This window comes from Lontra canadensis, unplaced genomic scaffold, assembly GCF_010015895.1.
Source record: "Lontra canadensis isolate GAN:19392208 unplaced genomic scaffold, GSC_riverotter_1.0 scaffold75, whole genome shotgun sequence".
Taxonomy (NCBI): domain Eukaryota; kingdom Metazoa; phylum Chordata; class Mammalia; order Carnivora; family Mustelidae; genus Lontra; species Lontra canadensis.
The window spans coordinates 1,120,395-1,146,813 of NW_022631069.1; the positions used below are offsets into that span (position 1 = coordinate 1,120,395).

Below are 26,419 nucleotides of genomic sequence, written 5' to 3' on the forward strand. Positions count from 1 at the left end.
TGCATCTAGTTCTCTGAGTCTGCAGAAAAAGCAACTTAAAAAAATAGCACACACGTGTGTACAGTTATTACCAAGAGACATGTGCAGGGAGAACTGTACTAGATTCTCTAGTACAAGTAAGCTAACATCCTTATCTGTAGACCGGATTGCCTTAATGCCATATGCTATTGTGATTTGTCTCACTCTTACCCCAAACCAATCTGGAATGACACAGTTAAGCCTCCAGCTGGTGGTTTCAGGGTTGTAGAGATGACCTGGCCATCAGCACCAAGCCCCATCTAAATCAGGATCCTGAGCCTCTTCTCAAAGACCACGATTTCGTTAGGTGTCTACTACTATTTTAAATGTTCTAACTACAACTGACTTACTTTCCATCTTTCATCTGGTTGGTCTGTCTTGTCCTGTTTGATAGGCAGCTCTCGAGTATGATTTTTGTTGAGGAATATTTTATATGAATAGCTCTTCTGTTGAGAGTACAAATTCTCATAGTTATTTCATAGAGGTATGGAGAATATATATGACTCCAAAGCCCATGTTTCAACTGTATTATTTCCCTGTTATCTATGGATTGGAGTATTATTTTGCTGGGAGAATATTATATATATATATATATATATATATATATATATATATATATAGCCCTTCTGTGCAGGGTGTAAATTCCATTAGCTGGTTCATAGAGATACATAGGATAGGCAAAAAAATTAATCCATTATTTTAGTCATTGTTGATCCACGTTTTTAACATTTTTTCTTTCAGAGCACAGTTTTAAGCAAGAGCATCTAACAAGTAGTGAGGCAAAGAAGAGCATGTCACATTTTAGGAAGAGGAGGGGTTTGGAGGGCCTGAAGCACAAGGGGTAGAATGATCGACGATGCAGGGGATGAGCCTCTGGACAGGATGGCCAAGGCAGGAGGACATCACACACCATGCTTTGGGCTTGTCTCCCTCTGTGGGCAACCTCAGCGGTCTGGTCATTAGCTCTTTTTCTTTACAACCTGGAGAACTGGACCAGGTCCTGATTGATTTCGGCAACCGACTGGCAACCTAAAAGAATAGTTAATGAGTTTATTTCTTTAAAACACCAGTAATCCACTCATTCATGGATAAGAGGATGATCCAATGGGAACAAGCCTGTCTTGAGGTGCTCACCCTGAAAAAACATTATGGATACCAGATGAATATGTGATTCTGACTGCCTTGAGAATTACTTTGTGAGTCTGTGTCTGAGTCCTCTATCAACACAGCCATGCCAAAATGGCATAGTAAAAATATAGAAACATTATTTTAGCATTTGAAAAATCAGTTCATATGTGCCATAGATATACTTGGCCTTTATCTGAGTGCTGATAAAGCTCAGGGATCTAGGAAGTATGTCTCAGGGAAAACTATGAGTCGGGAATAAGAGATGGGTTGAGTATTTCATACAGTGGTTGCCTTCTAAGAAAGTGCTGCAAAAGGTAACATTTTTCTTAGTGGAGGATCTTAATTAAAATGCAAAATTAGAACTGTTGCTGAGATTAGATGCAGGGATTGAAGAGAGTGACGTCGGATAAGAAGCACAAAGAGGAAGGAGAAAGGGGGTAGTCCGTTGGTACAGACTGGAGAGTTGTGACCTTGAGTAGATGGGAAATCCCTGGTGATGATAAGTCAGAAAGACTTGAGTGCCACAATGTGTAATGACTAATTCAAAGTTTATTCCACATGTACGATGTGTGCACCTGCACATCCCAAAACACAAATTTAGCAAAATGTATTACTCGCCAAAATATAACTAATGAGAGGGTTCTTTCCCCCTCTAAAAACCACACCTGGGTCCATCGCAAGGGACAGAAATGGCAGGCATGGGATGTGTAAGTAACCCACAGACTGAACTCATTCAGCAGAAGCAAGAATTTGGTGCCAGAGGCGGCTTTCCTCAGAATGGACAGTGGTCTTAAAAACTTTGGTTTTCCCCAGGGCAGAGAATAGGAGGTCTTCACAGGAGGCAGACCTATTCAAGGAGCACAGAGAAGACCAAAATATGATCTTGGGTTCTATATTGTAATAAAAGTAAAATTTAAGCGATGTAAAAATGTCTCACTAGTTGACTCAAAATGTCTCCCTTTTGAGACCGTTGGACACATAAACCTTGGTAATGTTTCTGTACTTACTCGCCTTTCATCAGATTGGCTTCTGGGTCTCCTGCAGTCCCAAGGGCACTGCCCTGCCCTTGGCAGAGGCTCAGTGGAAGTTTGAGAGAGAATGCGTATTTATAATTTTTTCATTACTGTAAATTAGGAGGATACTTACACTAACATGTTTTGGCTACTTTCAAGTGAAGTGGGTAATCCCAAACAATAAACTTCAAGAAGGTTCATATACTTTTTAATTCAGCCTCCTCCCCTTATGAAGGCTAAGACTTTAGTGAGGTCCCTGCAGCCTCTGTTGGCCTGATTTGTATGTGGACATTTTTCAAGACAGTTGATGAGTTTAGCCTTCCTATAAGTATAATTTCAGCAATTGGTCTCACAGAAAAACCATGACTTTTGAAGCTGATTTTGCTTTCAGCAATAGTACAAATAGAGGTTCCGCCTAGGGCTGTGATGTTACAGGGTCATAAGGGGAAAAATATCATACATCTTCAGGGGAATTCAGAGAGAGAAATGATATTATGGATTCCTCCTGGATGCTGATTTTGTGTCAGGCATCTTACGTGCATTGTGTGTGGAAGGGATAAGGGGTGACAGAATCTTGGGGATTTCATGCTCTGATTTTGCATTTTAGTGAGTTCCACCAAAAGCCCAGGCCCCCCTTCCCACCGCCAGAAATCCCTTCTTCCCAAGGACTAGCCTGGGGGAGAAACTCTTATGCAGAGGATGCCAACAGATGCCCTGCTGCCTGAGTTTCCTATTCTTTCTCATTGCTGTCCCATGTTTGGTTGTGATTACTCATTTTTCCCTCTTTGCATTTAAAACAACACATTCTCATTGTACAACAGTTAGAAGAAGGGGAGTATAAACTGTCAGCCCTAAATGGGCTCACAATTCTGTTTTTTTCTCTGCCCCTTTTAAAAAAGGACACTCTCCACTCTACTTCAGAAGGAGATTTTCCAACCACTATTTTTACCCCAGCAATTGTTAAGTGTCAACTTTTGGTAAAATAAAAAAGCTTTGTTATTGTGAATTCCCCCAACAGGCTTCTGTTAAAAGAGGATCAGACATCATTTCTCAAAGATGGGAGAAAATATTTGAGGCAGCAGGAGAAGTCATCTCAACCTCCTGGAATCTGCAGAAGCACATGGGTCTACCCATCCTTCACCCCTCTCCCTCCCAGGGGCAAAACACACCAATATGATATCTGTTCATGTTCATGCCCACCTCTCCATTATGGGAGAGCCTTGGGGATACCAGGTCATTTACTAACTTATCTTCATAGGCTCTGAAGAGTATGGCTCTTGTCCAAAGTTGATGGTCCTTGTCCTCCATGCCTTGATCTATCCACCTCCCCCTTTTTTTCTTTAATTAATCTGCTCAGTGGGAAGGACGCTGGTGCTGGCACTAATGCTGATCTAAGGTTTCTAACTTGTATTACTCAAGCCCAAAAGTTTGAATCTGCAGCCCCAGTGGACACTACGAAGATAATTTAGACATTGAGTATAAGACTCTTGTCTAAATATCAGACCGAAACCAGACTTGAGAAGAACCTGAACATCTTGTCTTGGGCTCAACACATAACCAATGCTCTGTAACATTTATGGAAATAAGTTAATGGCATAAAGATAATCTTGATCCCACATCAGAGCTCTTGATTCATTATTTCCTTACTTCTGGAGAAGGTGTCTGTTATTACCAAATTTTAGAACTGGGGAGGGAACGGAGGTCTCAGTGGGGTTCATCTTGTCTGTCCTTTCATGTTGTGATCAGTTAGATCTACAGCAGACAAAGACAAGCAGAGATAGAGCTGTTGGCCACTGGCATTTGGGTAGAGCAGCTCTTTTCTATGAGGCTGCTCCAGGCATGTTAGGACAGTTAGTGTCCCTAGCCTCTGAGCACTAAGTACCAGAAGTATCCATCCTTCAATCTGCACCAACTGGAAAAAAATAAACTTGGGACTCTAAACCAAATCTTCCTAAAGAAGGCAATCATCGACAATCTTAGTTGAGAATACTATTTTCTAGGTCATCAGGATCCCAGGCTTTGCTAAAAACGTATAAATTTTTAGGAGCACTGCTTTATAATAACTTCCTTTTTGACTGAAATCCACCAGCATGTAACTTCCAGATGTTCACATTTCTCTGGCCGTGGTTACACAGGACGGCACTTCTCCTGCTCCCCGCTTCTCTCCTCCTGTTGTGTCTGTCTCCCCACTTCCTCCATGCCCCCTCCTTGCCATAATTTCTCAACTCCCCACAGCCCATGAATGTGAAAAGATGACCCACAGAACCACACCCAACAAACCTGCAGGCCGGAGCGTAAGGGGACCCTCTTTTCCATAATCTGAAATTTCATTTGCTTTCATGGCAAAGGAATCACATTTGGAGCATGTGTTCAGTCTCCGTCTGGGGCCTCTCTTCCCTCCTCTCTCTTCTGGGCAGCCACTGGGCTGCGGAAAGGTAGCCACTCCTCTTCTGTAGCCCTCATGCTTTCAGCTCCAAGGCAGGAAAAGAATTGTGAAAACTTACCTGTGAGGCTCATGGAAGTGTGGAATTCATTTTTTATAAGGTTCAAAACTTCCTCAACGCCATGTTCACCCTGCTCCCAAGATGGGGGTTGGGGAGAGACAAAAAGAAGCATGAAGAACATTCTGCGCAGGTGCTAAGTATCAGTTCTAGGTGTGCTCTCAGCGGCAGCGGGGAGGACAAGGGTGTCTGTGAAATTGGAACTATGCTGGGAAGACAGGGAGGCAAAGAGGAAAAGACGGGGATGAGGGGGCCTGAGAATGTGCAGCGTGCTGCCAAGGAAGCAGGAGATGTGGGCAAGGGAGGAGCTGTCCCTCAGGGATCTGTGGCACTTGGAACATCAGCTCAGCTTGGATGGCAAACCGCAGTAAAGCGTGGGGGCAAATGAGAAGCCCAGTATCTTCCTGCTGGTTTACCTCTCACCTTATAGGCAAGACCCCACAGGATTGGTCTCCCTAGAAAGACACACTTAGCCCCAAGGGCCAGCGCCTTGAGCACGTCATTGCCAGTTCGGATCCCACCGTCCAGGTACACTTCCATTTTCCCTTTCACAGCGGCCACCACTTCTGTCAAGGCATCAATCTGAGAAAGAGACATGCATGGCTTGAGGGACTTCCATTTTCACGTTCAGGGATCATGGGGCAGAGGTGCCCCCTCAGTGTGGGTTAGGAATAGGAAGTCCGGGTGTTGGTGATGTCTATGAGTTTTTTTCCCCTCCCATGCTGGACGCATGATTCCCCTGTCCTACCAGAGCAGTGCAGCTACATTCCCGAACCCCAAGGACTTTCTTTTTAATTTTTAAAACTAATTAATTAATTAATTAATTTGAGAGAAAGTGCACACATGAGCAGGAAGAGGGGCAGAGGAAGAGGGAGAAGCAGGCTCCCCGCTGAGCAGGGAGCCCCATATGATGTGGGGGCTCTATTCCAGGACACTGGGATCATGACCTGAGTGGAAGACAGATGCTTAAACAGCCCCCCAGGTGCCCTGGGAGCCCAGGGACTTTCTGCAAGCTCTCCCTCATGCCATTTTCTTCCCTGACAGAGTGCAGCTTCTCTCTAAATCACTTGTTTGACTATCTACAGCTCGGAAGAAACTCTTGGTTCTTCTTCATCCTAAAAGGAATATTTTCCATTTGTGGCATTCACTTTAATGTTCTTTTCAAAGTACATTTTGACCTTTTATTTTCTCCTGCTTTCTCTGTTTCCAGGGTGGCACAGCTAGGAATATTCTCCATTGCTAAGGCACTGAGTCTTTTTGGCAAAGCAAATGTGTCTGGACCATAGCGTGTTTTGTGTAACTGGGTTGCACATTGCTCCTTACACACCACATTTGATCAACTTGTTCCTGACTCCTGTATGGGTTATCTGAGACGTGGGTTGGGAATGCAAGCATCAGTGCTGTTGAGGCAGGGTTGAAGACTCTGAAAGGCGAAACAAAAGCAGCTTACTACTTGTCCTGGTTTCTCCCCAGACTTTGTCTCTCACCTTGCCTCCCCAGTTCCAGGCTCTGCAGCTACGAGGCCTTGCCAACCCACAGTGCCCCAGACTGAGCCTAAGCCTGAGCACCTCCAAGTCTAAGAGGAGGGGTGACAGCAGAGTCTGGGAGCAGGGTTCTTGAGGACAGAGTTCTGGAACTGCCTCAGGACTCCTGTTCTATGCCTCTTGGACAGACAAATGGAGAGGAGGTGAAACTGAGCCCTGGGGCACTTCTGTTGCAGAAGAAATCAATGGGAATCCTATCTCAATGAGATCCTTTGGTGACTGAGCAGAATATGAAATCAGGGAGGAAAGAACTTGGTACTCTAATTTACAAGTGGAGGAGAACTGAATACATTTTAGACTTACATGTGAGAACTGGTAAGAATGCATGTCCAGATAAGGGTATTTTTATAGCCCCACCATAGTATTATTTGGAATATTTCAATGATGTTGAGAAAAAGAAATAAAAATACCTGTGTAAATTCTTGTAAGCCGGATTAGATGATGGGGCTGATGGAATTTGAGAAACAGACCAGGGAGTGAATTTTAACCTAGGGTCCAGTATTGCTTTAGAGTTACTTTCTATAGGTCACGATAGGACATTCATTAGAGCCTTCTGGAAACAACAGCTAGCTGACCCATTTCCCAGGTCCCAGGAAGAAATACAGGAAGTATATGGAAACTTCTAGAGATGGGAACTTCAAAGCGTTATACCCCTCACAGGGAGGGGTCTGCGGTGAGAGGAGTGAGGCATTGGCCTCCAGCACAAAATTCAGGGAATGCCAAAACACTCAGATAACTAACATTTTAATACTGTCAAACTTTGACCTGTGAGTGCTTGTTTTTATAAATAAGTTTTTATTGGATCTGGGGCCAGGTTGACAGTGAGGCAGGTTCTTTGAGTGTAGGGACAGATCCTATCTTTTAAAATGTTGATGTTTTGTTCACCATGGAATTTTTTGCATTGATTAAAATTTTTTAAAAGTGCATTTAGCTATTATTTACCTTACTAAGTTTTTCTGGCACCTTCTTAAGTTCTGAGCCAGAGGTACCTCTCTAGCTTCACACCAATCTTGGTACTGTCCCCAGATGACCTTGGGTGGGTTTGTTGTTAAGTCAGATGGCTTGGGAGAATGACGTATTGATCAGCATGATGGGGAAGGAGAAATTCTCTCTCTGAGTCCTGCCTTTGCCAGCAGTCATTCTCTATTGAGGAAATGCAGTGGGGAGCAATTACTCATCCTCTTTCTCCATGTATTACTCAGTCCTCCTCCCAAGGGAACAAGACTAGCTAAATTGATTCATGAGAGAGAGAGAGAGCCGATTGCATAATGTTTCATTAGAGTTATTTCGAGAGTCAGCATTCTACTCTTTTTGCTACTTTCTGGAGGTGGTCTCTTTTTTGCTTTCTCTTCCTACCTATAGGACTGCTCAGGACCTGCTATACTTTTTTGCATCCTGTTCTGCCAATTTCTGGGTGTGTGGAGGTGGCCTGTGGGCATCCTCGCAGAAGTCAGGTGAGAGAACTAGCATGTGCTCTGCATATCTACTTTCTCCTGGGGTCACAGGTCAAAATTTGGCATGGGAAGTAGGATGCCTGACTGTTCCCTTCAATCAGCTCTTATGGAGAGCTACAGTAAAGTGCCCCTTATCCTCCAGCTGGGCTTGTTACTCTGTGCCTGTTCTCTCTCCATGAGAGCCTGGTTGCAGGGAAGGGGCGAGTCATCAGCACCTTAAACCTCCAAGCTTCACAAGTCTTGAAATGTACAAACCAGCCAATATAGCTTCTCCACTTCCTGGAGTTCATTTTAAAGAAGTAATTGAGACTGTGCTAAAGATTTAAGGATGGTCACTGCTGCATTGCTTAAAATAGTGAAGGCTTGGAAGTCACTGAATGTTCCAACAATAGGCAGCTGGTTATATAAATTGTCCATTCATGCTCTACACTATTAAAAATGAGAGAAATGGGGTGCCTGGTGGCTTAGTCTGTGAAGCTTGTGTCTTTGGCTCAGGTCCTGATCCAGAGTCCTGGGATCAAGTCCTGCATTGGGCTCCCTGCTCAGTGGGGAGTCTGCTTCTCCCTCTGCCTCTCCCCACTGCCTGTGTTCTCTCTCTTTCATGTGCGCATGTGCGTGCACATACAAAAAGAAAATAAATAAAATCTTTAAAAAAATGAGAGAAGTGGGGTGCCTGGGTGGCTCAGTGGGTTAAAGCCTCTGCCTTTGGCTCGGGTCACGATCCCAGTGTCCTGGGATCGACCCCGCATCGGGCTCTCTCCTCGGCAGGGAGCCTGCTTCCTCCTCTCTCTCTGCCTGCCTCTCTGCCTACTTGTGATCTCTCTGTCAAATAAATAAATAAATAAATAATCTTTTTTAAAAAATGAGAGAAGTGTATACATTGAAATGAAATTATGTTCTTAATATTGACAAAGTGAAAAGAGAAGTTACAAAATAGTATGTAGCTTTTCAAACTTAACATGTCATCTCTGCATTAAGAAGTTGATAAAAAAAAATTCCCAAAATATTGTCATTAATGATAATCATGAAATTAGGGGTGATTTTTATCTTCTTTTTGCATATGTACCTTTTATAATTTATCTGCAGCGAACATGTTTTACTTACATAATAGAAAGGCCAAAAGAACTTGAGAGAGAAAAAACCCACTTCCCTTTCTTTCCTTTTTTTTAAAAAAGATTTTATTTATTTATTTATTTGACAGTGATCACAAGTAGGCAGAGAGTCAGGCAGAGAGAGAGGGGGAAGCAGGCTCCCCACTGAGCAGAGAGTCTGACGTGGGGCTTGATCCCAGGACCCCGAGATCATGACCTGAGACGAAGGCAGAGGCTTTAATCCACTGAGCCACCCAGGTGCCCCTCTTTCTTTTTTTAAAAGATTTATTGATTTTTATTTTTAGAGAGAATGAGAGAGAGGGAGAGAAAGAGAGAGAGAGATAAAGAGAGAGCATGAGAGGGAGGGGCACAGGGAAAGGGAGAGAGAATCCCAAGCAGACTCCATGGGGAGAGCAGAGCCTGCTGTGGGGCTCAATCCCATGACACTGAGACCACAACTCGACCTGAAAACAAGAATCAGAAGCCCAAACCACTGCATCACCCAGAAATCCCCACCCCACACTTCCTTTTTCTTAGAATGAATGAAGTAGTGATAGAAGAATCTCTTGGAAAATATAAGCTATATATCTCCAGGAAAATAAATCTCCCATCCAAGTACTAACCAGGCCCGATCCTGCTTAGCTTCCAAGATCAAACGAGATCGGACGCGTTCAGGGTGGTATGACTGTAGACTCCAGGAAAATAAATCAACAATTAGTTCCCACTTAAAGATTCTTTCCTTGCCTGCCTCCTCTTCATTTGTAATGGACACAAATTCAGAAGATAGGGGGATGGGGTGCCTGGGTGGCTCAGTGGGTTAAGCCTCTGCCTTCGGCTCAGGTCATGATCTCAAGGTCCTGGGATCAAGCCCTGCATCAGGCTCTCTGCTCAGCGGGAAGCCTGCTCCACTACCCCCCACCCCGCCCCCTCTGCCTGCCTCTGCCTCTCTGCCTACTTGTGATCTCTGTCTGTCAAGTGAATAAATAAAATCTTAAAAAAAAAAGATAGGGGGAAAATCACAGACTGTCATAGATTTTTAGAGAAGGATTCATATGGCATTTTTTGCTTTGTTTTACTTTGAAAGATGGTTATTTATTTGTTTAAGTGAGGTACTGTTCCTTCCCAGGATGTGTCATATGAGAAAACATGTTGTCACACTCCGTGCACACAGGCAATCTTTAAGCTGAATGCTTTCCCCAGAAGGCAGGAGACCTCAGTGTCTTTGGAATGTCTCTCCCAACTCCACAACTTGGGCAAGTTATGTAACATCTCTAAGCTCTAGGATCCCCATCTGTAGAAGAGTGAGGAGGATATGTGTCTTGCAGGTCGGTTGTGAGATTTAGAGATGATATATGTGAAGTTTGTAAAAATGAGCTGATACACACTAGGCTGTTAATAATTAAAAGTTCTTGCGATTACCAGCATATGTGATCAGGGAGAGGGGAGTTTGGGCCAAAGCGTACAGAGTACCATGCTGTAAGCACGTGCACATGCATGTGCACACACACACACACACACACACACACCCTCTGAAGTTACCCTACTCACAGAAGCAGGAACGTCATCAAGCTGCCTCCCGCCATGGTTGGAAACAATGATGCCATGGACATTGTGTTTCACAGCTAACTCTGCATCCTCTTTCGTCAAAATCCCTTTAAGGATGATGGGCAGTCGAGTTAGGCTCTGAAGCCAGGTGATATCATTCCAGCAGAAGGATGAGTCAATGGGGGACATCTGGAAATAAGGCGTTGTATGTCTCTGTGGGGAAGAAAGAAGAACCTTAGACCTGAGCTCCTTTAGGATTGTTTGATCCATTCCTAAATGAGACCCATTCAGATAGCCACATTTTATAAGCCTTAAAAGAGGAGTAACAAAACCAATGACACTTCCAGCTCCTTTTCCTAACAGAATTTGTGCAAAAAGAATGAACTGTCTCAACTGCTCATTCATTAATCGTTAATTGTGTCCCTGCTCTGCCAGGATCTAGGGACACAAAGACAAATAAGACACAGTCTCTCCTTTATTTATTTTTTATTAAGTTCAGTTATCCAACATAGAGTACATGATAAGTTTTTGATGTAGTGTTCAATGGTTCATTAGTTGTGTGTAACACCCAGTGACTCAGCCCCTATTCTCAAAGAACTCAGAGTTCAATAAGTGAAGGGGATAAACAAAAGCATTTATAGGTTGATATAACATGTTATGTTTGAAATATGCCCAAGGTTAGAAGAACTAAGAAATACTTGATGATACTGAATCAAATACTACCTTATATGTAACCTTGGCTCACCATGTGAATCAAATACCCATAAATCCCAATGTGCTTCTGGAATCTGAGATAAGGATTCCAGAAAACTTCAAGGCTAATTTGTGGTTAATGAGTAGAACTGTGCAGTCGCTTGACTATCACAGCCACCCACTAGCTGAAAAGGCTGATATCATTATCTCTAGCCTAACCGAGGGGCCCCAGTGTTACCATGACTTTCTCTCTCTGGGGCACTCCATCCCATCTGACTGTAGGATTTTAAGGGGGAAGCAGCCTTTTTCACCTATTTCAGTCACCTATTTCACCTATTTCAGAGATTCCAAACAAGGGTGGTGCAGCTCCAGGAAGGAGTTCTAGGTGTAGAGAGGTACTGCCCTCAGTTCTCAAGGCAGCAGGGGGAGGGGCCAGGACTGGCTACTGTGGCTCTGTGGACCAGTCACCTGATCTGTGAGCATCCTCTTCAGGAGATCAGTTTACTTAAATGTGCCATCCAGAATTATCATTTTCTAAGTGTCCCGCAGCGTGGACAACGTTGGAAGAACTTGACGAATTTCCTTTCCTATGCCATGGAAAATTCCTTCCCATAGCTTTCCTATTTCTCAGCACCCCGCTCTGGCAGAGCACTTCTGGTGACAGCACTAGCTCCAGGAGTGAGGACATTCTGTGTTATCTCCTGTTCACCTGATAGCTCTGGGGAGCAGGGACCAATTCTGCTTTTTGAACCATGGCCCCTACAGTGTCTGGCAAGAGCAGGCACTCAGTGTCTTTTTGTGGCAAGAGGGAAGGGAGGAAGGAGGAGAGGATGTATGTCCTGTCATGCCTGCCCATCGGATCTCCTCTCTCTCCTACCTCCTTTGGTGAGCGAAGGTCTTTCAGCAGTAAGTTCCTCTGTAAGTCTAGTTGGTTTCGAAAGTCGCATCTCCTGTTGCCCATTTTGGGTGTATCCACAGTGATGACCAGAGCTTTGAAACCCAGGGCTTCAGCCCTCTGGACCAGCTGTTTGTTGAGCTGCCGGTCTGATGTTGGGTAGAGTTGGAACCACTTGAGGCCCCTGGGGGCAGTAGCCACAATATCTTCAAGGGAGCAGCTGGCATAGGTGCTGATGATGTAGCAGATCCCGGCCGCTTGGGCAGCTGCAAAGCAAACGCCACAGCTCAGGTTGGAGGGAGGGTGGGGCTCTGGGCTGGGCTGAGATGCCCTCGGAGTCTGTGCCACCTCTGACCTGTTTGTACTGAAAGGGAAGACAAATCTTGACCTCACTCTGCTGTCTACTGGGGCAGGGGGCATAGGGGAGCATTCGGTCAGCCTGGGAGGCCCCCTGCTATATAGCCTGTCTTCCAGACTCCATCAAGATCCCCGGCTGGAGGGGTCCTTTAGTCCCCAGGATGCTCTTGGACATGCTGCCGCTTTCAGATGGGAGAATGGGCTGCTCGTGAACTTGTGAATGATGCAGAAGGGAACTCAAGAGGACAAAGGGTGAGGAACTGTAATGCCAGTGGAGAGGTCTGAGCTATGCACTGGAGAAAGCATGGTATCTGAGTTAGAAGAGTGCTCATTCTACTAGCTGTGTGCCTTGAGTCTCATTCTCTTCTTCTGTAAAATGGAGGGAAATGACAACACTTCTCTTATAAGGTTGCTGAGAGATTAAACAAGGTACTAGATTTGGAAGCATTTTTATGTATTTTATTTATTATTATTATTTTTTTTTAAGTAGGGGCTGGTGGGGAGCTCACGATCCTGAGATCAAGACCAGAGCAAAGATCGAGTTGACGCTCAACTGACTAAGCCACCCAGGCGCCCTTGCAAGGGTTTTTAAAATTCCTAAGTGATGCGCTGTACACAGGCTTAGTGATAATGAGGTTGCCGAGGATGATGGCAACAGTGATGTTGACACTCACTGCCTACAGTGATCGTTGTTTTCAGCAAGATTCTCCACTAGGTCATTGTCACTACCGTTCTGCAAGCCATGAGCCGAGAACCTGGCCTAATCGGGATTTAATATTTTCAGCTTCCAACATCAATAGGAGATACCCCATTCTTCGGACCCACTACAAAAACACGACATGTACCACCATGAAGATTTAGCAAAGCAGTCATAGTTCTACAGGATATTTGTATTTTAGCCTAGCCAGACTTGGCTTCTAACCAGCCACTTGGAACTCCAGAATCCTTGGATTCATTGCTTCCTGTATCACGGAGTCAAAGGAAAAGATCCCAGGGAAGACCTAGAGAACCTGCAAATAAAATATTTCCTAGGTGTGACCTAGAGTGAAGATTATAAAGGGAGGGGGCACCTGGCTGGCTCAGTCGTTAAGCATCTGCCTTCAGCTCAGGTCATGGTCCCAGGGTCCTGGGATCGAGCCCCACATTGGGATCCCGCTCGGTAGGAAGCCTACTTCCTCCTCTCCCACTCCCCCTGCTTGTGTTCCCTCTCTCACTGTGTCTCTCTGTCAAATAAATAAAATCTTAAAAAAAAAAAGATTATAAAGGGAGTCACAGGATTATTTTCAGACCCTTTCCTTTCCCTTCTCTTCTTATTATTTTTTGGAGGAGAAGGATAAGGGAAGAGAATAACGGGCTACTTGGAAGGAGACATACGCAATAAGAAACTTTTTGTCATGTAAAATGACAGTCAGCGTGCCTGGGTGGCTTAGTTGGTTAGGCACCTGTCCTCAGCTCAGGTCATGATCCCAGGGTCCTGGGACTGAGCCCTGCATCAGGCTCCCTGTGCAATGGGAAGCCTGCTTTTCCCTCTTCCATCCCCCCTGCTTGTATTCTCTGTCTCTCTGTCAAATAAATAAATAAAATCTTAAAAAAAAAAAAAAAGATAACAGTCAGCTGGGGCACCTGGGTGGCTCAGATGGTTAAGCATCTGCCTTCGGCTCAGATCATGATGTCCAGGGTCCTGGGACTGAGCTCCACAATCAGGCTCCCAGCTCACCAGGGAGTCTGTTTCTCCCTCTGCCTCTGCCTTGCCACCTTGCTTGTGTTCTCCCTGTCTCTCTCCCTCTCAAATGAGTAATAAAATCTTAAAAAAAAAAAAAGTGACAGTCAAGGAGGCGGGAAATGTGACATATGGGCAGGAGCACCTGCCAGGGGCTTTGTTAGGACTTCATATCACGACCCTCTCCTCATCCTAAATTCAGAGACTTACCATTCAGCCCCAGCCCTGGCCCATGAGGGATCAGGTCAAAGAGAGCCCTATCCTTGAAGTCACCCTGAGAACCCCTTTCCCCACAGACAGTAAGTGGCCTGTATCCCTTCTTTGCAGGATGGCCTGCTTGATTTCCACATCTACTCCTCTGAAGCCACCCTGTCTAACCATTAGTTATGATGGAAATGGATGTTTTCGCAATCTCAGATGAAATGTTATGCAAATATCCCTCCTCAAGCCTGACCAGATTGCTGTCCCTAAGCTCCTTCTGGGAGAAATCCCGCCATTATTCTGAAGGATACCAGCACCCTTTAGGACCCCTGGGAGGGGAGCCTCGAGGGGCACCTGGGTCATACCTCTGGCTGTGCTCATTTCTCCATCCGGCCAGACGAGGCAGTGGAAACCCGTGGGCGCGATGCAAATGGGGGCCGTGATCTCCTCCCCTTGGATTGTGGTCCGGGTGTCCACCTCTCGCACATCTCTCAGGTACCGGGGGCGAAGGCGGATTCTGCGCTCAGAAACAAAGATCTTCCATCAGTGGGCTTATTCTCCAGCATGCAGCTGCCTGGGACCGGGGCCTCCAGATTCGGATGTAGGTCTCCACCAGACTGGGTCCCGAGAAATCGTGGTGGGTCACTTGGCTGATTAGGTTACATAGACCGACTTTCCTTCAGAAAGCCTTTCCCAATACCCCGCCCCTCATTAACCCCTCTTTCTCTAAACACCCAAGTGCACATGTGGTCCACGCAGCCTCCGGCCTTGTGTCTTTGAGTCTTGCCTTCCTGAGCAGACTCTCAGTGCTTGGAGGCTTTGACTGATTGCCATAACGAGGATCAGAAAATAGAATAAGCAGGAAGGAGTTCTAGGCTCTTCCCTCACGGGTTAGAAACAAGTCTCCACTGATGGAGGACAAATCCCAGAGAATGATCAAGGGGCTTGTCTTGTTTAGTTTTGTTATTTTGTTTTTTGCTAGAGGCTAATTCATTTGACGATTGGACTTAACTACTGCTTTAGAAAAGGGTAGGGAAAGTCACAAATAGTAAATATATAAAACACACTTTTAAGTCCAATAGAGACTTAGTCTCAGGATCCAAAAATGCTTGTTTTTCACAAAATATTATTATTCCTACACACAAATGTGGAAAGGTTTTGCTAGATATATTGTTTGTACAAACTTGGGGAAGATGCAGACTTCATCTATGAAATGGGAGAAATAATCCAAATTTCCTAATTGTCTCATGAAGGCAAAATGAGCCAAAGCAAGTAAGGGACCTAGTATAATTCTGAACAAGTATGAAAATTGCCGAACTTGGTGTTCACCTTGTATCCCATTTTTCTGTTTTCTCCTCACCTCTCTTATTACAAGGGGCAGCAAACTTTTTCTGTGAAGGGTCAGAAAGTAAATATTTTAGACTCTGTGGACCGTGCAGTCTGTCACATTGACTCAGATCTGCTGTTGCGATGCAAAAGCAGCCGCAGACAGTATGTAAATGACTGACCATGGCTGGTTCTAATAAAACTTTATTTATAAACACTGAAGTTTGCATTTCATATAATCTTCACCTATAACAATTTATCATTCCTTTTTTGATTTTTTTCAATCATTTAAAAAGAGAAAACAAAAATTCTTAGCTTGTGGACCATGCGGACACAGGCAGTGGGCCTGCCATGGCCTGTAGGCTCTTTTCCACCCTGTGCTGTACCCGCTGCTCTTCCAGCCCAGCTCTTCTTTGAAATAAGCCTCCTTTCACCCTTAAGAGTCTGTGGGTCTCCATATTTCTTGTGTCCCCTCTCCCAACAGACATTATCCCCTTCAAGCCAGAAGTTTAGGAACTCAGGAGATTTAGGCCTACTCTGCTGACTTCTCCTCCCCTTCCAGGTGACCCTGGACTCTTGTCCTGTCTTGTTAGGTGGCAGAGCTGCTGGGATGCAGAGGGAGGTTGACTCATGATAGTTCTGCAGAGGCACAAAGATAAACTCTTTCTCCATTCATCCTCTCCCTGGCCACATGCCTTCACCCGCCCCCAAAACACGCCAAACCCAAAACAATAACAACAAAACCCATGAATTTATCTTGAGTACTCTGTGTTCTTTGGAGGCAGAGAGCTGGGCTGCTACCTTCCAAGGACCCCTCACCCAGTGCACCTTAGCTTAACAATAGAAAGGATACAGAAGACCAGACTTTTTAAATGCTGCGATGTTATCATCCCGGGTGAAGCATTCATCAGATCCTCCTTCAATAAAATCCCAAGTTGACTTAGATAGATGATCCTGGGCATAAGCCTGAAAATCTGTCAAACACACCAAGGGCATTTCTGGACCTTCAAAGGAAAAACCAAAATCAAACAAGACACTGTGGTTTTGTCAGATGTAGAGGAGAGGGTAAATGTGGGGACTATGTCCTGAATCTGTTTGGATTCAACATTAACCCCCCGGCATTCCTTATCCCTGGAAGTAGGGCCAAAGATGCTGATCCCTGCACTTCCATTCTCCTGCCCCCATACCCAAATGCTGATTAACTGGTTTTCTAAATATCCTTCATGTTTATCCCCTCATCTCTACAATTCATGGCCTCAGATTGAGTTGAGGCCCTGCCACCTCTTGTAAGATTATTACAAAAATGTCTTCTCTCTGTCTCTGAGCCTCCATATTCACTCTCTACCTTGTCTCCCTCCAGCTTCCTGGATCTTTCTGAAATGTAAGTCTGATCAAATGCCCCTTTCATGGTATTCACAGCTTTCCTGGACCAGCTCCTAATGGTCTTACCAGCTTCATTTCTGGGTGGCTTTTTCTTGTCATTTGAGGCACTACAAGTGTTTCCTGAACATTCCCAAGGGCAGTTTCCTACCTCTTCACCCTTTGCGGGAGGAGATCATCAGGCTGGGAAAATTGGGGCTGAGCTGATATGATAACCTGGGAGTTCCTGGGAACCTCTAGAATGGTTTGCCTGGGGCTCTGGTTGGTATCGGAGAGAAGCTTACGGTCTTTGACTCCTTGGCAAGGACATTGAACATATTCACTTTGAGACCAAGAAAACAGCATGTGTGACCTCCACTCATTCCCACCCCAAACCAACGTAGATCTGGAGCTTGGTGCTTTTGGTATGCCCTCCGCCCCACCTAAAGATGAAAGAGAGCATGGTTTGGGGATAGATCTGTCTAGTGGGGACAAGGGGAGTGGGAACCCTAGCTACAGAGATGTCGAAGGCACTTGTTGCAGCCGAGGACAGCATGTGGAGCTCCTGCAGGAGAGGATTCCAGCAGGAAAGGGTGAGAATCTATAGTCCAGAGTGTTGGGCATCTCCCTGGCAGCAGCCAGTGAGGTGAAAATTAGCCAGAGGCTGTGAGTAGAAATGGAATGACTTTTAAGTCATTGACTGAGGGACAGGAATAAGCTCCAGGATCTAGGGCTTCAAACGTGAATGGGCTGGCTCCTCTAATGGACACGGAGGCCAAGGAGGCCAGATGAAATATGGAATGTTGGGGATCTTGGTGGGGATAAGGATGGGCCAGAACTGGTGGAGGGAATCTAGGGCCATGCTGGAATCTAGTCAAGTCCAACAGAGAAGTGACTCCAAACACCTTCCCAAGGAACTGAGCAGAAAGAAGTTATGGCAGAGCCCTTGGGATGATGTGCAGTGAAGAATCTGGAGCACAGCCACAGAGCCTTTTATAGGCAATGCACTTTGTCAGTGAGCAGGCAGGGAGTTATTGAGGTGCTGAGTTGAGTTTGACAAGGTAGAGCAACCATGTCTAATTTATCTCATTCCTGCCAGACCTTTCAAGTCTCAGTGACTTTGGTCAAATGTGTTTCTCATTGTAGTTACCCATCAGTATTGCGATCACTGATTTAAACCTCTGTGTGCCTAAGAGTTAACATACCAGGCTCAAGAATGCTACCCCTTGAGAGGCCTGCTTGCAAAGTTGAACCTCAGTTGGAGTCTGGGAACTTGGATTTCAAGAAGGTTCCCACTACTCCCTGATAAGAATGGCATGGCCCACTGGTCTAAATTGTACAAACAACGTGGTTTATGCTGAACACCTGCTTTCCCTCTGAGGGTCTAGAATTTGGGCATGGGTGTGGCAGAGAGTGTCAATATGACCAGCCCCCAATAAAAGGCTTTGGGCAACGAGTCTCTAAAATGACCCTCCATGGTGGTCAGTGCTTCACACGTGTTGTCACAACACACGATTGGAGGGATGAACTGCATCCTGTGTAATTCCACTGGGAGAGGATGCTTGGAAGCTTATACCCATTTCCCTCTAGATTTTGCCCCATGAGCCTTTTCCCTGTGCCAATTTTGCTTCTCATTCTTTCTCTGTAATTAGTCATAGCCTCAATGACATGCTATGTCCTATGAGTCTCCCTAGGGAATCCCTGAATTGGGACCCTCAACACATTTTATTTTGTTTTTGTGGGTTTTTTTTGAAGATTTTATTTATTTATTTGACAGAGAGCACAAGTAGGCAGAGCAGCAGGCAGAGAGAGAGGGAGAAGCAGACTCCCTTCTTAGCAGGGAGCCCGATGAGGGACTCGATCCCAGGACCCTGGGATCATGACCTGAACCAAAGGCTGATGCTTAACCAACTGAACCCCTCAAGAGCCCCCGAACATGCTTTCCATCCCCAGGCATTAGGATGGTATGTGACCGTGAGTTGCTGTTCATGAATATTCATTATTTGAATGTAACATTCCCCTATCTGTCATTTCTGCCTTGTTGGATGAGAATTCTCCACCAGGTTTCTACTTCCAATGTCTCAACAAATCTCCATCTCCTGGAAACTGCTTGGAAATAAATAGCCCAGAATCTTTGTATACACCAAACATTTTATTACCATGTTTCTATTTACCATTTCTTTTTCTGTCTACTGTTTCCTTTCTACTTCCCTGCGAAGTAGACAGAGAAGTCATTAGTGTCTTCATTTTGTATTTGGAGAGACTGTGGCCTAGGATATGGAATAACGTGTGAAAGATCAGGCAGTAAATCCTGACAGTGGAAGGCTCAGAGTTACGTCTTCTGGTAGCCTCTAAAGACAGACATTTTCTTTTTTCGATTTCATGGTGTAGAGCAGAATAGTTGGTTCACATTAATCACTTGTTTCATTGAATTTAAAAGGATTTCACAGGGTGAAAATATAATTATGCATTTTTGTCTTTTTATATCTTTTTAAAGTATTGAGCCCAGTGGATTTTTATCAGAGGTCCAATATGAGGCCTCTAGTTGAACAGAAGGGCAAGTTCATTGTTCAAAGCCTTCCCCACATGTGGAAGGGAGACTTAACACTATATGTTTTTATGTATCTCAGTTTGATCCATACCAGACTTAAAACCACCAGGAATTCAAGGGAGGATCCAAGTTATCAAGAGGTTTTCTTGTATTCCCATTTTTATTGATCTCCGCTGCAGTATTTTTTCTTCTTTTCTCCTCTATCTCAACCACCCAAGAGGAAGAGAAAGTGGAGAAAAGGATAGAAAGGATAAAAGTCTTTTGTAAGAACTTTAGCTTATTGTCGGCCATTTATTTTCTTCAGGCATTTTGTCTCTTGGTTAAAAACGGTGAGGCATGACTAGCATACGGGAGATGAGAAAGTTCAAACATAAGAGCAGAGGACATTCAGGGTACACATTGCTCATGACTGGAAGGTCAAGTAGTTTTCTCCGACTGAGAGATAAAGAACGACATAGACTATGACCAGTGGGCATTTCAAGGCAGATCTTTTCTTCAAGATTGCCATTTGTTCTAATGCAATTAGGCGAGATAAACAAGTTATCTGTCTTTGAAGATTTTAAATGACTCGTAATTCATGTTGGTGTCACTTTAGGAATCTGGTTTATCAGAGCTTCCACTTGTGTGAGAAACCCCTAGGTGTTCTATAAAAAATATCAGGGTGGAAATCACAGGGCAGGTCGCTGAGATACAAGGGGGAGCAAAGCTTGCTTCGGAGGATCCAGCTCCAGGTGCAAGTGCTTGATGATGAAAGGTGGTGTCCTTGAAGACCCTCTGGCCCCGTCCCCTGGGAACTTATGCCAAATTTCTCAATGGAGTGGGAGAGATAACATCAAGGCTATACTTTGGGGACCTTGTCTGAGAGATTACACTGTTCAAGGTTGGCAGAAAGTGCTTTAATCACTGTATGTGGGGTGACAGCGTCAAGGAGAGTGGCTGCAAAGCCTACGGCCATCACCATAGCAATGGTAGCATTGGGAGGGGAGACGTGACAGCAGGAGGAGGCCCTGGTAGTAGAATATGTGGTGGCAGAGGGAGGGGGAGCCCAGGGCTGGGGCCACAGTCAGTGTCAGGACCAGAGAAGACATGAATTGGCAATGGCTATCTATAACTGAGGCTCATGAGCTCCTAGAGAGTCCTCCAAATGGGGAGGAAAGGTCAGGGTAAAGGAGTTGGATTTCTAGAAACATCTGGTTATATATCAGTGTCTGTAACATTTGGGTGGCCTAAGGAACCAAGGATTACATCTGTGTGGGAGCAAGGGAACAAGGGGCCCAGGGTGGGTCTGACAGACACCACCCTCATCAAATGCTGCGAGAATGGGCTTAGGTTTCTCTCAGCCCAGGGTCAGTTCTGGTTTTTCTCCTGAGCCCTCACATGGCATGAATGGAAGACTCAGGAACCCTCCTGGGCCACGACGGCCATTTAAAAAAAATCTTTATTCTGTTTCATGTAATAATCATCTCTCCTCTTCAGCCCACCACCCCTCCATTACTCCCATTAGCTGGTTTTCCTTTTCAGGAATTAAACTTCTCTTGACCTGTCATCGTATTCTACCATGAGACATAGAATGTTCTGGTTTTTCAGAACCTCTTCTGCAGGAATGATGGGAAATGACTCGGTCTTTGTTTTACCCCAGAAGCTTTGTTTATCACAAGTTGAAGGCGTTTTTGACGTTCTGAGGGGAAGCACATTTTTATCAGGGATATGCTTGGCCTGGAGCCATTGTGACCTCATTAGGTCATGAACTGCCCACTATCCCACCTCTTCAAGACTGCAGATCCTGCCCAGTGAGGATTAGAAGACAATAAGAGATGCAAGGGACATCAAAGAGAGGGAGAGATGTGTGCCACCTGACACCGTAGCAGAATTTAAAATGAACCTAGGTCTTCTGTCTCTACATTCAGTGCTCTTGCTGACATAATAAGTGACTCTTGCAACTTCCCCTTGATAGCCTGGCCATGGTCCCTGGATTCACTGCACCTTATTTGAGGACTAGCTTCTCATAAGGCTGCGGGGGGCACCTGGGTGGCTCAGTCGGTGGAGTGGGCAACTCTTAATCTTGGGGTTGTGAGTTTGAGCCCCATGTTGGGTGTAAAGCTTAATTACAAACAAAATCTTAAAAAAAAAATCCTAACTCTTCCAGAGTTTTATCTACGCTGGATTTCATCATTCCAGTTCCTCCTCTACTCCGTCTGACCCAACTTGGTTAACAGGTATCAGCCAGAAAGGCTGAGGTTGGAGGTAGAGCCCAAATGGGACCAGTGAACTGGTCAGTGGACTAGTGACGGCATCAGGTTGGGAGGCAGCCTGCTTTGGGGAGGTTATTGACCATTAGTGGGTACAAGAGGATAGGATAGGCAAGTTACTTCCTCTCCCTCAGTCTCTCATTTGAAAACTATAGGTTTTTATATACTTCCTTTTAACCTTTACCAGGTTTGAAGTCATCAGAAATTAAAGATTGGGCTGAGGTCCTTGGTGGGGAGGGGGGCGGTCTTCACAGTCTGCTTTTCTGGCCAGTAAATGCAAAGACCTCATTTAAGTGAGGCTGTGTTACTAGTTCACCATTTACTTTGTGGCAGTAAAGTTCAGAACAGGGAACCAGCATATCCTTTGGGCTTCTTTCCTAACATCAAGGAGCTGGGTACTCACAGCTTTCCTTCCCTCTTGCCCCCCAACCTTGAGGCCTCTCTTTCTGCAAGCTGCTCTGGCCCTCTAGTGCCACCTTATGCTTCAGTGGGGAACTGCTTGACGGGTCACAGTACAGCTTCCCGTCTACAAGCGGGTGTGGGCTCTCACCCAATGTGTGTTCCCAGCTCCCAGACCCAGGGATTCCATCTCACTACATGTGTATGCTTTTCCCTCCTTCCTCAGTTTATCCAAACCACTGGCTGATTTTCTTCCTCCATCTCACCCCCGCACCGGAAGTCTTTCTTCCCTCTGCTTCCCTTTCCAGGATCTTTCCCATTTCTTTTCCCTTTTCCATTTGCAAACCAAAAATAGCTCCATTGTGGTGAATGAGATTAGTGCTATGTAGTCTCTTGGGTTAAGAACACAAATGTTAAAAAAAAAAAAATTATGATTCTTTACTTAAAGGGCCTCTGAATTCTCTCTTCCTCTAATTAAGCCCGTTTTTCCTCATTGTCCTCATTCATGAAAAATAAAAGAAGCTATGTATTACATAATTTTCTTAGTTTTCAGTTTTGGCCTGTGACTAGGAATGCAACTGCATTGCTCTCTACTCTTTTGCGTTGCAAATATGCCAATTTTCTGCTACTTTGCCCACCCAGTGGGTATTTCCAGTGACCTGGGAACCCCACCACGACTTTAATGGCATTCTTTCTATGGGAAAATATGTGTTGAGTTCCAAACAAATAACTTCCAAGTAGAATCTTGGAGCACAGCCATGTTGTAAATTGTGTGCTTTTTCCGGGGGCGTTGGAGGCTGTTGAGGACATAGTGGGAGACCTTGATCTAAGTGCTCACATGGTGTTTTGAAAGGTTGGGGATTTCTCAGTTCTATTGAGCAGTGGAATAATTGGGTAAGTGGAATAATTGGGTAAGACCCTGGGAGACAGCATGATGGTCCCTTGATAATAAAATGACAATGAAATTGCAATCATTTATCAAGTGTTTTACGATGTGCCATGAACCCTGTAGATCGTTTATGTGCATCCCTACTTCAACCCTTAAAACAATTCCCAAACACAAATGTCATTATCCCCATTTCATAGGTGAGAATCCTGCAGTTTAGAGAGATTCGTTAATTAGTACTTTGCCCCCCATCACACATAGGGTGATATGTTCTGACTTCCACGGCCTGGTTCTTAAGCACCATGAAAAAAAAAAAGCAAATGTATACAGCCAAGTGTGGTTTCTAGAATGAGAGAGTTGGCATTTCAATGCTGTGGGCATATGTAGCTTTGCTCGCCAACTTCCCTCAACAATCTGCAACTCCATGAGAAAGTAAGAAAATTTCCTTATTTGGCTGGTCATAAACAATAACCAGTTAAGCGATGAAGCAATCCTAGCAATCTAAAAGCACTCTTAAATACATTATGCCATTGGATGCCTCCGGGGAGACAGTGATCAGAAAGTAGATGTGCCACAATCCCATCTTAGAGAGGAAAAAGTTAAAACCCAGAGAAGCCAGGGGAATTATATGTATGCACACACGATGAGAATAGCAAAGCCTGACCAGGAATCCTTCTGACTTGCTGTGGGTATGGTTGAGCTGGAATAGAGCATTAGTGGTGCCTTAGGAGACCTTTGGGTCTCTATCTTGCAGGGTTGGGAGAACTGCATAAAGCGAGCTTGGCCAATTCCCACATAATCTAGGCTATTGGGAAAGGTGTCCCAGAGGGAGATCACTCCTCCTGCCTTTGCATTTGCTCAAACAGATGGCATGTGTGGAATAGACCTCACAGACTAACCTCCTAGCACCTCTCACTATGGCAATGACTCCAGATTGTCTTTCTGAAGGCCATTGCCTACAGCTGCTAATGATGTTCCCTAAGGTATTAACAGCTGAGGGAGTCCGTGGAATCAAGAAGACAGACTCTCTGGGCACCTGGGTGGCTCAGTCGGTTAAGCGTCTGCCTTTGGTTCAGGTCATGATCCCAGGGTCCTGGGATTGAGCCCTGCATCGGGGATCCCTGCTCTGCGGGAAGCCTGCTCCTCCCTCTCACACTTCCCCTTATTATATTCAGTCTCTTATCTCTTTCTCGGTCAAATAAACAAAATCTTAAGAAGGAGAAGGAGGAGAAGAAAAAGTGGGGGGAGGAAGAGGAAGGGGAGGGAGAGAAGAAGAAGAGGAAGAAGAAGAGAAAGAAGGAGAAGAAGGAGGAGGAGGAAGAGGAGGAGGAGGAAGAGGAGGAGGAGAAGGAGAAGGAGAAGGAGAAGAAGAAGGCAGGAGGAGAAGAAGGAGGAGGAGGAGAAGGAGAAAAGGAGGAGGAGAAAAGGAGGAGGAGAAGGAGAAGAGGAAAGACTTTCCTAAGGCCCACTTGGCTCAAACCTCAGCTCTGCTACCTGCTCCCCATGGTTGTGTGAAAAAAAGATACATGAAAGAAGAATATTAAGGCCTATCCCACAGGGCCCTTGTGAGGACTAAGTGCTCCAGCGTACGCGAAGTTCCTACAACAGTTCCTTGTGTCAAAGAGTCCCCAGCAGATGGTGGTTCACAGGCATTATTACCTTTGCCGACTGAGGCTCCCGAGCCTCAGTTCCGTGACTGCGTAATTTGGACCCTGTGTCAGGTTTACTCGTTAGTTTGCCCAACACAATTTCCTGGGTACACACAGTTGGCCAGGAAGGCAGAGACCTTGACTGCTCATCATAGGCAGCCCCCAGGTGATAAGAGACAGTCAGGGCTCTGCCCCTCGTTCTGGCCCGTGGGCTGGGGGTGAAGTAACAGGTGTTAAACACCGGGCCAGGAATTAAAGATGATGTGTGACCCTTCATCGTTCTCTTCTTTTGGCTACAACAGTGTGAAGGCCGTGCTCCCTGGAAGGCAGAGCTGCGAGATAAAGACAGCTTTGGTCCCTGAATCACTATTTGGACAGGAGTAGCCCTGGGGACCAGCTGATTTTGTTGTGGCCAAGAAATAAATATTTATGAATTAACTTTTGGGATGCCAATCTCTGCTCTCAAGAAGTTTACAGTCAAAGACAGACTTCAGTAGCTCATTCCCTGTCCGTTGCTATGGCATAGAGTTTAACAGGAGTCCCTTCCTGGGGGAAACTGTCTGGGGATTTAGGAATATTCCCATTGTTTCTTGAGGAACACCCACAGATGATATCCTACTCCATCTAGTTTAGACAAGGTCCAGTTCTCAGCTACCCAGAAAATGAGGAAGTGACTACCTTATAGAGATCTTGTACAAATGAAAGGATTCTTTAAGATGCAGAGTAGCCTGGTGGTTAAGAGTAAAGTTTGGGGACTTTTGCTTCCTGTTTGGAGGTAGGAGAAAGCAGAAAGCCATTTCTCCTTCGATTCTATTTCAAGACTCTTTCTGTTTTGTTCCAGTGATCTATGTGTCTATCTTTATAGCGATACCACCCCAACTCCATCACCATTCTTGGGCAGTTTCCTCCAGACTGATCTACAGATTCAGTCGGACCCAGTCACAATCCCAGAAGGCTCTGTACTGGAGGGAATTGTTAACTAGTTCCCTGCAAGCTTATTTTTCAAAGAAACAACCCCAGTCCAGTTGTTTGAGAAAAGTTAACTTCTTTGTCTTTTAGGGGCGACAGCCATGTCACTGGTTTCTTCTGCCAGCGCTCAGGAAGCAATGGTCAAGTTACAGTGTACTTCCCCAAGGGCTGGAACTTTTCCCTCTTAAGGACACCCGTAAATATTCCATTGAGTGGTTTCTAAGACTTAACTTCACTAGGCAAGAGCTTCTCTGTAGTGTCTTTGAAACAAAGCCTTTTGCCAGTCCCTTCAGGGTCCTTTGACCTGTCTCTATACAGCCCCTTTGGCCACATATCTCCCCTTGAAAACTCAGTCAACACCTCTGATGCCCACACAGTCTCCGGTCTCTCTTCTAGAACTCCTGCCACTTGGTCTGCTCCCCCTCTTCCAAGCACACAGAAAATGTCCAGGAACAAACCTGATGTTAGCGTCTTCCAGTCCCTGGGGAGAGTGGTGTCCAGAGGCAGCTGTGGAAATCTTGGCTCACTGCTGGACGTGGCAGGAAACCTAAGTCACTACCCAAAACTCCAGGAGTTCATGGTAATAATTTTCCAGCTTGGAAGTAAATGAGCAACTAGGCCAGCACAAGGTTAATCTTGAAATGAACTTTGTGGGTTTTGCAAGGTCACTTCAAATTTGAGCGAGTTCATTACAAAATGAAACTTCAGAATAAAATAGTTGCTTCTTTGCTCCCACGTCATATAGGTTCCCAATTCATCAAAGATGGTTTCGGGAAGGGAGCAGGTGATCTCAGGTGGAGAATTACAAAAGCCTCGGTGCTGTAAAGGAAAGGCTTGTCTAAGGAGGTTCACCGAAGGTCAATAATTAAAC

The 26,419-nt window shown here is 45.2% G+C and overlaps 1 protein-coding gene across 1 annotated transcript; it reads right to left on the reverse strand.

Annotated features, from left to right (window-relative positions):
• Positions 1–715: 715 nt before the first annotated feature.
• HAO2 (hydroxyacid oxidase 2) lies at positions 716–26,124 on the reverse strand. The gene is made up of 8 exons (XM_032881312.1): positions 26,007–26,124; positions 16,352–16,490; positions 14,526–14,677; positions 11,865–12,148; positions 10,298–10,507; positions 5,084–5,242; positions 4,664–4,733; positions 716–1,047 (listed from the first exon to the last, which is right to left on the reverse strand). Exons 2-8 carry the CDS (start codon positions 16,480–16,482, stop codon positions 992–994), a joined length of 1,062 nt encoding a protein of 353 aa, XP_032737203.1. The 5' UTR covers positions 16,483–16,490; positions 26,007–26,124; the 3' UTR covers positions 716–991.
• Between the last annotated feature and the right edge of the window lie 295 nt (positions 26,125–26,419).

What these genes read in the sequence shown, in the direction of transcription:
- HAO2 (XM_032881312.1), bottom strand. Translation starts at nt 16,482, where the DNA reads ATGCCCTTGGTGTGTTTGACAGATTTTCAGGCTTATGCCCAGGATCAT. An exon ending in AACATCGCAGCATTTAAAAA is followed by an intron (nt 14,678 to 16,351) that starts GTCTGGTCTTCT and finishes TTCTGAGCGCAG; the next exon opens with AATCCGCCTTCGCCCCCGGT. An exon ending in AGAAATGAGCACAGCCAGAG is followed by an intron (nt 12,149 to 14,525) that starts GTATGACCCAGG and finishes TTTGCTTTGCAG; the next exon opens with CTGCCCAAGCGGCCGGGATC.